Source organism: Dinoponera quadriceps, unplaced genomic scaffold (assembly GCF_001313825.1).
Source record: "Dinoponera quadriceps isolate SergipeBrazil2010 unplaced genomic scaffold, ASM131382v1 scaffold3, whole genome shotgun sequence".
NCBI classification, from domain to species: Eukaryota; Metazoa; Arthropoda; class Insecta; order Hymenoptera; family Formicidae; genus Dinoponera; species Dinoponera quadriceps.
In genome coordinates, this window is record NW_014554293.1 from 2,560,244 (window position 1) to 2,571,954 (window position 11,711).

At 31.4% G+C, this 11,711-nt stretch overlaps 1 protein-coding gene across 5 annotated transcripts in view; it reads right to left on the reverse strand.

Moving 5' to 3' along the window:
* LOC106743011 (anoctamin-1) overlaps positions 1-7,064 on the reverse strand; it is a 30,086-nt gene extending 23,022 nt beyond the window's left edge. For 3 of the 5 annotated variants that reach the window (XM_014616496.1, XM_014616487.1, XM_014616460.1), the window contains exons 1-2: positions 6,972-7,064; positions 4,754-4,862 (exon numbers count right to left, since the gene is read on the reverse strand). In XM_014616496.1, coding sequence (XP_014471982.1) covers positions 4,754-4,765 — 12 coding nt within the window. In that variant the 5' untranslated portion in view covers positions 4,766-4,862; positions 6,972-7,064. Of the gene's footprint in view, positions 1-3,951; positions 4,163-4,311; positions 4,406-4,753; positions 4,863-6,971 lie in introns of all 5 variants that reach the window. The other 2 variants (XM_014616469.1, XM_014616477.1) reach the window with 2 other exon arrangements.
* Between the last annotated feature and the right edge of the window lie 4,647 nt (positions 7,065-11,711).

An 11,711-nucleotide genomic window follows, 5' to 3' on the forward strand; every position in this document is an offset into this window, starting at 1 on the left:
AACAAATTCTTTCATTTTTTATCGTACATTATACTGTCGGTGTTGTATTTGTTAATGAATTATTATTATTGAATTAACATGTTAGCGAATAATGATTTTAATTGAAACCTTCATTATTAACCATTTTATTTAATCAATTTAAAAACCGATAGGAGCCAAGAGGGGGGGGGGGGGCATTAATTCGTGAACATAACTTCGTTGTATAATAAATAATTCAAGGTCATTTCAAGATCAACTTCATTTGCTTAAACGGAATCATATAGTTTTTTTTTTAACATAAACAGATTTTAACATAATATAAATCGATTTTCTTTAATATAAATCGATTGCTCTGTTTATTCTGCGTATAAAAGTATTAAAGTAAAATCGAAAAGTGAATACTACTCGAAACATTTTACTTTTCATTTTCATATTCCTTAGTATAAGGTACGAAATGTTTCATAAGATATTAAATTCTCGATAACATTGAATTAATATTTTTCTACATAATAATATAAGAGAAAGCATTTATTGATGTTTATCTGCATATTAGTGTATAGATGCAATTACAAAATGCAATGAATTAAAAAAATTTTTTATATTTACTTGCGATCGATTTCATCTGTGATTCTATATACAAAAAAGTCAAAGTAATGTTATCGAAAAATGAATATTTTATAAGAAATTTCATATTTTATATTGAAAAATATCAGAATGAAAAATAAAATATCTTGAAAAGTGTTTACTCTCCAATGACTTTACCCTGTATTTTTATACGCAGAATGAATAAAGAAGTCGATTTATGTTAAAGACTACATGATTCTTTTTAAAAAATGAAGTTGACCTTGAACTATTGACTAAACAACAAAGGTCAACTTATATTCCCCTTTATATAACTTTTGCTCGGGAGATTTGTTTGTATCTTGCTTTATTTTTTATATATTTAGGCTCCTAAAGTTAAGTAACTCACTCTGTGTAATTTATATACTAGTTATAAAAAGTACTGGAACCCCAGAAGATCTCGGAAAGTAACGAATAAAAAAGAAAGTTTAAATACGAAATTTGCAGGAATTAAAGAGGAGCATTAGATGATGACATTGGCGGCCCCAGCATAGAAGTTAAATTTAGAGGTCATTTTAAGGTCAACTTGAAATTTTTAAACGGGAATCAATATTTTTGACTTCAAAAATGAAAAGAGCAGGAAATTTTACGTTCAGATATGTTTTCATGTCACGGGTCAAATTGACCCGCAAGCGTCATTTCGAAGTCAAATAAATTTACAATACTAATTTTTTAGGAAAGCAATTTTGAGGAAGTACGAAATTAGCAGGGTTTAAAAAGAGACATCTGATGATTATCTTGCCCCTGTGTAGAGGTCAAATTGAAAAGTCATTTCAAGATCAATTTAAAATTTTTTAATGGGAACTGTGATTTTTAACTCCAGAAATGAATAGAGCAGAAAATTTTACATTAAAACATGGGGTGATGTGTAGAATCACATTGATCCCTAATGGTCATACAAAGGTCAACTTTTTTAATATAAAAATTAAATTTGGCAAAATAAGGATGAAAATTGTTTGCCAGTTAAAGTTTCAGGAAATAATCCACTCGATGAAGGCAAGACCAGTTAGTCAATCCAGTTAATGAAGGCAAGACACATGAGTGATTCAGTGATATACCTTGTATAGAATGTATACAAATATATATATTAGGTGTACAAATGATAAATCAAAATTTTTCAGCTAAATTCAAAATTTATTTTAAAAGAAAGTAAAACAAAATTTTCAATCCAAATATTCGCCGTTGCTTTCTATAACTTAAAGTCATCTTTCAGCAAGCTGATGAATTCCATCTCGGAAAAATGCTGTGTCTTTAGACACAATAAAATCGTCGAGCCATTTTTGGATCTCATCCACTGATTGGAAGAGAGTATCGGACAAAACGTGTCCCATCGACAAAACAAGTGCTAATCGGATGGAACAATGTCTGGTGAATACGCCAGCAACTGCAAGACGTCTCAGCTAAGATTCATTATGGTATCTTTTGTCTTGGAAGCAATATGTGGCCTGGCGTTGTCAAGCAACAATTTCACAAGACGTTCTTCTCTGCCAGTATATGGGCGTTTCTATTCTTGAGTTAAATGGATTAATTGGCGTTGATAGTAATCCGCAGTAACTGTTTCCAACAGCTCATAATAGAGCATACCCTTGATATCCCGCAAAATGCAGAGCGGAACCTTCTTTCCGAAGCGATTGGGCTTTGCGATCAATGTTGATGGTTCGCCGAGATTTACTCATGACTTTCTGCGTTTCGGATTGTCATAGAATATCCATTTCTCATCGCCCGTAACCATTTTCCACGAAAAAGACTTTTGACGCTGCTTATTGAGAAGAAAAAGACACTGCCACTCATTGATTTTTATTGGCTTCAGTGAGTTCATGCGGAATCCATTTTCCTTCTTATTGGATCTTACTCATTTCATGTAGGCGTTTGGAAACGGTTTGCTGCATTACTCCCAACTGCTCTGCAAGCTCCTTTTGCGTTTGTGCCAAATTCTCAGCGAGCGGTTGTTCCAATTCATCGTTGTCGCATTTTCGAAGGCTTCCAGGATGTTGTTTGTCGATCAGATTGAAATCACCGCTTTTAAACCGCTTAAAGCAAAATGCGCACACAACGTACGATACAACACTTTTTCCGAGAAAGGAACAAATCGATTCACATGATCTTGCAGCATTTTTCCTTGTTGGAATTCATAAAGAATACAGTGTCGGATATGCACCTTTTCTGTGCCATGTTTGACTTTACTGAACTGAATATTTTTGAAGATTATGTTGGGCCTTTCGTCATACTAAATGTCATTTTTAATAGCTATATGTCAACACTACATAACCGTAAAAGAGCAGAAAAATCAATTGATTTTAAAATTAATTTCTTAACTGCTTAAAAACATTTGGATTATTCATTTGTACACCTAATATATATACAGGATCCTTCAAAAATATGGAAACAGTTAAATAACTCGTTAGGGATGCATTTTAGAAAAAAAAAATGTTACAAGAGAAGTTGTTCGGTTCCAAAAAACTTATCTAATGGTTAAAGCCTATTTGGACCGCGGCTCAAAATTTAAGCCCTATGAAAACCAAGTATATCTTTTTAAATGGTAATGCCAGCTTTTTATGGCTGATTCGTGTTCCTGACGATTTTTTCTTTCCAAAGATGTGGCTTAAGTTGGATTAGGCCCCAAATTTGAGTCTCACTAGATCTAAATCCTCTAAAGGTAGGAGGTGGTTGAATAACTCGTCAGGGATTTCATTTATGAAACAAACGGTGATGTCAGCTACAAGAATATATAATGAAATATATGGGTTCTCATTTAACACGTTAACTGCCACGTGCATTTCGGAGGAAATCTCCGTCAGGCCACGCGCGCTGCTTAGAAGTGCGCTGGTATTGTGGTATAGCAATGCCAAGCGCAATAAAGCTTCAGTAAAATCCATTAAAATTTGTTGATAAGAAATATTTAAATACATTAATGATACGATCCTGAAATTACTTAAAATTTATTAAAACTATGTAATTTTTTTAGTTTTATATCGTATTTTATACTGTCAGTCACGGGTGACTGACGCGGTCTGAACGGAAGTTCAGTATCAGTCACTGGTGACTGACGTGGCAGTTAACGTGTAAGAAATTCAAATCGACCTTGACATAACTTTCACGATGTCACCCAAAGTCAATCACATGTGCCCATGTAATGCATTACTTGATCCCTAACAACTTTTGTCTGAAACAATTTTCAAAATAACCATTTCCCTCGTTTTTAAATGAGGTGTACGGGTGTCCTGAAACACCTGGTGTGTGTGTGTGTGTGTGTGTAATTATATTTAATTAAATATGGGAAATTTGTTCCCAGGATATGACAGAGACATATACTCAATATATTACATAAAGCATTATAAACTTGTTATGTACCATGTAACTTAAAAATGTTTTAATAAATATAAATCTCAGATAGATATATTTCCGTGTATTGTCTGCATCATGACTAACATAAGTAGTCCGAGAGTACGTTAAGATATGTTCTCATATAACAAGGATTTTGTCAGTATATAAATGAAGATAATATGATGCCGTGAAAATTACGGCACTATTCTGAGATCATAAATATTGCTGCTTATTTTGCCTAGAAGAAAACGCAATTAATCCAGAATTATTGTAGTAATAAGTCGATACTTTGATTAAAATTGTGGTATAATAAATGATTATATCTTAAAACAATATTTAAAACATAGTTTAAACATGTTATGTAATGACATTATAAAACATACATACATTAAATGTTTATATATTATGTTCGGTCTATCCAGCATGATGTAGTCCAAGTTTTGGTGTTATTGAACAGAGTATTTTCTGTTAGTCATAAAACCTGTTAGTCAGAAAAGAGTTCGTGGAAACCATTGCGTCAAAAAGTTATGGAAGAGTTTATTCTCTGTGTGAATTCCAAGTCGATCATAATGCGGCCGAAGCACAAAGAAAACATTAATATAATATTTGACGATGTTATGAATGATTAGAGCACTAGGTGTTAGTTTGCGAAGCATAGGGCTGATGATATAAATCTTGATAATTGATGATACGATTTTAAAAAAACATGGTCGATTTTCATCTAACAATTCAAAAAATCGCCGAGAGAACCATTACTCAACAGTTTCTTAATATCTAAAAACTTTAGGGAAAATAAATAAATGATACAGATGGTCGTATTTGAACTTACCGAGAGAGACATGATTCGGCATTTAGAGATCAGCTTCTTCTTTGCTTTCCTGATATAATAATGGCGGGATTTTAAATAGAATTGTTACATGTGACCAAACATACGGGATCTGTAAGAAATGAAAGAAATCGATTAACAATACTGTTCATGGCACGTTAGTGCATCAATGCATTTGCAAATGCATTGCAACGGTTTTATTTTTTAAGTTTTCTTCATGTTTTACATTCATTTATCCCACCCGTAATTCTACAAAAATATTAAGATGAGGTTATCAAAAAATAAATATTTTACGAGATACTTTATTGAGAGACACGGTAGTGTCTCGCGCCAAGTATATGCGAATCAAAACTCGTATAAATTTAAGCTACGTTTCGGAGAGGTGATCAGATGATCGTACCGTCGGTTATAATGGTTAATCGGATTAAATTCTGAGTAAGTTCAGCCGAAACAATTTAACGTTAGATTTTAACGTTAGATTTTAGTTTTCTATTTATCACTATTGATAATACTAAATGATACTTCTACACCTGGTAATTTCATAATTTTTTTTTATTTTTCGGTTAAAGTTAATCGTCCTCGCTTACATTAATACGTATATTGTAATATGCAAAAATGTTTAATTTGCAATCAGTAACAAATATAATACTAATAAATTTTCAATAAAACGGTGATTCCGGGATCCTCTTAAACTTCTTGATGTTGGGTTTTTTCAGTTCACTTGTGCAGTTTAAATGCTAAAAGCAAAGGGGTCAAGTGATAAAATTTCATGAATAAAATGAGAAAATTATATGAACCAATTTTTTTTAATCACGTAATAAAATTATTTGGAAAATCAAACAAATATTACTAAAGAAATAATATTTATTGATTGAAATATTAATTTGTTTGAATCATTTCAATTAGATGAATTTAATAACATTTACTAAACCTAAAAAATCATTTCCTCTGTATATAGCTGATAAAAGCACATCAAAAAATATTTGATGGTGACGTTATCTTTTTGAGATATTAAACTGTCATTTTTATATCTTGAAGACATTAGTTAATGTTGTTATTTGTAGTCAATGAATGAAAAAAATTTAAACGTTAAAATAATGTGAACTTATTACCTGGATATAAAATAATATAATTTGCTATATTCTTTTAATTCTCATTCAAATATTATCTAGATTTTGTATATCTGTAAAATATCACATAGATGGATACTCACACATCTGCTGTATATCTACCAGATAACTGAGATTATTTTGGGATGTTCTATAGTTATTGCAATATCTCAAATATTTAGAATGTTCTGCAGAGAAAGTGCGCTACGCAGATCCTACACCCAATTAATATTGGAGAATTGTATATATATTAACATAAAATTTCTACTCTCATAATTTTTATATGTTCATCATAGTTGTGTTTATTTATATTTAGTTTAAAATTTATTATGTGCTAGTAATATATATATATATATAAAAGCAGGAATAAGAATTTTCTAACCTATATCATAAGATGATGAACCAAAAGAAACAGAAATACTAGAAACAGTCTCGAAACTGGAACATCGATAATTTAACTGTAGTCATTTATTGATAAGTCATTTACTAGCTTTTACTTTATACAAGTGCAAAGTATCATAACCTTTAAATTACTAAGAATATAAAAATAATTATGTAGCATAAAGTTGTATTATTATTGAAATATAAAAAATTAGTATAACCATTAAAATTATAATTAAACTAAATTATGCGAAGTATTGATGATCTGATATTACAAATATTTATTCAAATTCTTAAATACATAAATTTAAAACTGTTTGAAGAAAAACACCTAAATTATAAATAAGCTATAAAATATAATTTATTTTCATTAGCAGAAAATAAACAAAAAGGAAAAGTACTTTCCCAATTTTTTATATTAGACTAAGAAAAACATATATAACCTATACAAGCTTGCTAGTAGTCTATCTTTCAAAACTCTGCTTCTATTCTTACATTTACAATGTTATCGTAAAAAAAAACAAATTCTTCTATCTAATGCTGTCATCAAATCCATTTATAACCGAGTCTAATACGCTCATATATGGAATAGTTTAACTGAATGATTTTTATTTAATAAATAACATATTAGGTAAATAATCTATTATATCACAAACACATATAATTGGAAAATTTATAATTATTTATTATTATTTATAATTAATTATTATTTATATTTATTAAATACATACTTCTGTTACGCGGTTAACACTTTGAACAAAATTCACATATCATTCCACGTTCCTGCATATTCCACACAGTTCCAAAACTAGTTATAAGTAGAGGTCTATTTATTCCAGAAATAAGGTTGCATTGAAACTTTGTTCCTTTTGAAAGATTTTAATCGCATTTGACGTCTGACTTAAGACGTCCGATATCCAATAGGAGAATACGTTTTCTAGAAACAAAAATGTTAGTAACTAGGACCCTAAAAAGTAAAATCTATTATGTCGTTTCCAATTTACTGCGGCTGCCTTTTTATGCGGCGTAACTTGCATAGCATAACTTGTGTCAATCAATCAAATCCGCCGTAGTAATTGGTAATTGGATAATTGAAACGATTTGATTGGCTGATGCAAGGTACGCTTATGCAAGTTACGTTGCTTGGAGAGGCAGCGTGAGTCGATCTAATTTGGGCAGTGTTCCAGTAATCTTTGCTGCACTGCAATCTATAGTTCAAGTTACGAATATTATAGTTTACAATATAGTAAAGCCCATATTAGACTACAAATTGGAGATTGAAAATGAATTGATTTCGGCCAATCAGTACAAAGCTAACCGTTGAACTTAAATTTAGTGAAATTTAATGAACTTTACACTGATTGGTCCAATTTCAATTCAATCTCAATCTCTAATCCATAATCTGATACGGGCTTAACGATTAACGGGACGCTGCCTGAATTGGATCGAGTCATCAAATAGAAAACGTCATTAGAGATTGAATGGATCCTCGAAAAGGGGAGGATTCCGATTGGCCACAGTGCCATTGATTACCCTCAATCACAACTACACGTGATTTAGTGATTTTCTTGTGCCGTCCAATCGATGTAGTCTGTGGTTAACAGAGACGTGGGCTGTGTCCCCTTTGGGCGCTCACGCGCTATAAATTCCAAATCAGACTATGGATTAGGGATTGGGATTGCGGATTGGAAATCGACCAATGAAGTCACAATAGGTCTGGAGTGGGATCGTGAATCATTATTAAATATGGATATAAATTGAAAGATGAGTTTGGAAATCAGATTGGTACATGGCTCAACATTTTGCAGGCTACAATTGAAAGTATATATTGGAATTTAGACTTTATTTTATTTTCTTGATATTTTCATAATATGAGTCAATAGTCGCCGACTATGTCGATGGCTCTAGTGTGGACTGCAATATAATAAATGTACTGTGTACAAATGTTTCTAGGAATAAGAAAAGTATATACATATGGCAAAATTTGTTGATAATACATGCGAGAAAGATCGTATATTTCTAATTGTGCAAAAAATTGATTGATAACACAGGTCTACAAGGTTCAGATACAAGAAAGAGAATAGTGACTTCCTACGAAATTTTCGTCGCTGAATCCGAATCCGTCAGCGAAAAATGTCCATCAGATTTTTAAGATAAATGAAGTAATATGGGACAAGAACAGTGATTTTTATCATTTTCAAGGCGTTACTATGGCTCACCAAATTATCCCAAGCAGCACGTGAACGTTCGAGGAACGTCCGCTTTATTGCCGTTTTATTGCGGTTTTTATTGTTTGTCAATTGTTTTTTACTGTTCGACGGTCGATTTACCGTACGGATACACCGTTTATTAACCGTTTATTTGCACGGGAGGAGGTGAACTCGGATCGCCGGGAACGTTAACCGTCACGAGCAAGCAAACGCGGACCACCGCGGATGGGTGCTGTGGGCCGTTGGAGGGTGCAGACCACTTGAGAGAGATATCGACCGCTGGAGAAATATCGACTGCTGGTGGGTACCGATGGTCGGTAATACAATGCCTGACATCAGTCCTTGTGCGTGACGTCCCAGCGCTCCCACAAGTTCCCCCTTCCTCCATGTAACGTCAGCCCCAGCGCCTTGTAGTACCCCTTCTCCCGCATGACATCGGTCCCCGCGCCATACGATATCCCTTTTCTTCGCATTCCCCTGTCACAGAATCCATTCTATATACTTAGTTACACGAACTGAAATTTTTTCGTGTAATAATATTACCTAACAGCGCGCTTCTACGTTAGTTTAGTAGCATAAAAGTCAAGTAAAGGAATATAAAGCTAAAACATGTAGATCTTCTTTGTTAATGATTTATTGATTTATTGATGTCATTCACGATCATAACAGAGAGCACTGCATACTTGAATACATAATATAGATATCATACTCGTTAGAAAAGTATACACATTGTTTCAATAATTATATTATTATTACTCGCCTATAAATCAACTACATGCAAATATGATCGCTTCCATAATTAGGGTAGATTTTAAACTAAATACTTGTCTTTTGTTCTTCAACGTAAATGTTAATAACGTGTAAATAATGTAACTATCAATATATAAATATATATATATATATAGGATATTACATCAACATATAGGTCAATACAACAGGTTGCCTACTTACTTCATTGAGAGGCGTGCTCCAAGATTTTGCAGGAACTTAGCGGTATACACGTTTGCAAAACGATTTATACATTTTTCACATTTTTATTGGAAAAAATTAATATAAACCGTTTTGCAATTTAATGTGACATACGGAGTTTATCTCCGAGCGGGCGTGTCTACTAATGAGGCAAGTAGAGTAATTCGCTTTATTGATCTGTATGTCGTTGTAACTATATATATGTTGTTGTAACTATATATTCATTTGCCTATAGTTTGTTCTGTTGACGCTTTTAGATAAACATGTGGGAGATTTGTTTATCGTTTTGTAATCTAACGCACAATTTTTATTTGCGTTTTGTATAGTCTATATTTTATAATTCATATATTATTTGATCGAATATATACAAAGTAATTCATTTTAATATTTTCAGGAAATTATCTCGGAAAGGAAACATTTTTGAAAAAAAAGATTTAATATTATAATAATCTTATAATAATAATATCAATAATATCCGTTTAACTTTGAATGACTTTCCCAAAGTCAGGTCAAGATCAAAATGAATTTTCTAAATGAAATTGTATAGTTTTTAACATAAATCGATTTATCTGTTCATTCTATGTATAAAATTATTGAATATAAAGTAAAATTTGGAAAAGCGAAGGTTATCCAAGATATTTTACATATTACATTAATATTTTTCATTACAAGATATAAAACATCTCACAAAATATTCACTTTCCTCTTCTTAATCTTTTTAAACGTAGATTAGCTAGAGAATCTGTCAATAATACTGATTCTTGTTTATTGGTATATCAATGCATCTGTAAAACGCAACGGAATTTTTTAAATTTAAGATTTCTCTATTCTTTTTTACGATATTCGATTTCATATATCATTCTACATACAAAAATAGTAATGTAAGATTTTCGAGAAATGAATATTATATAACATAATTAATATCTTGTATTGAAAAATATCACACAGTAAAAAATGTTGTATTAAAAAGTACACAAATCTCCATGTTAAAGTAATACAAAATTTCAATAAACTGTTTTTAACATAACATTTTTACTGTGCAGTGTAAATGTAAAATATCTTGGAAAATGTTGACATTTTGAAGGATTTACAGTATTTTATACGCAGAATGAATTGAGGAATCGATTTATGTTAAAAAATTATATAATTCTATTTCCATTTAAGAAATTCAAATTGACTTCAAACTGGCTTTAACAAAACCATTTATGATCAGATAGATACTACTATTAGATTCATCTTTTTAAATTTTACAACGTTCGCTCGAAAATTTGTTTTCAAACATCCTTCCTTCTCGAAATAATTACCCGATAGGTTTAAAATGAATATTTTGTAAATCCGAAACAAATAAATATTCGCATTTTCAATTGAAATATACATGATAAAAATTGAAACTTCAAATTATAGAGAATATCGTTTCCTGAAACAATTAAAAAATGTATTAATGTCACGTACAGTTTGTACGTCAGCTCGCCTTATGTCACGTCTTTTGTTAGCACATATTCTTCCAATTCATGTAAATCGCTATTCCTAATATGGAACGACTGTCTTATCCATTGAAGTTATTTGAGAAAGCTCAGTCATGTGGCAAAATGACCCACTTGTACGAAAAATACAGCATTTTTCTTTCATTTTCATTTATGGGCATCGCTGGAACAATGGAGTAGATAGAACATTTTTGAGGATTTCGGAAATTGTTCCTTATATTAATTTACAGGCAGGCATAGTCGAAATATATTGACTCGAAACAGTGGGATATTCTACGATTATTGTCGCGCACGCACGCTTGTACGCAAATCGAAGTTTCTACATGTACTAAGCACATAATTGGAACGAACTATTCTTTCAATTTTAACTATGGCTACTACATCGTTTATTTTGTTGGCACATTCTTCGCTAATCGATATATGTCACTCGAAATATCACCAGTTTTGGTATTACCTTCTTCAAATACTTATATATAATTTGTATATAATATATAATACTATATATATAGAGATATGTTACCTATACGGCATAACTTGCAGCTCTTCCTTTGCGCGATCGAGAACTCGATCACGAGACAGATAAAACTTAAATTCAGACAGATGACACAAGAGAGGGTACAAAACGAAAATAACTAATATCATATGCTGTGGACATACTATATCTTCATTTCTCATCAAATTGACGGGAATATATCGAGGTTTCAATTTCTCTCTGTATCCATCCATTTTCCAGAAACGCCCATTCTTTTAAGATCTCAAATTTTCTCCATATATTGTATTAAATAAATTAAATATTATTATAAATGAC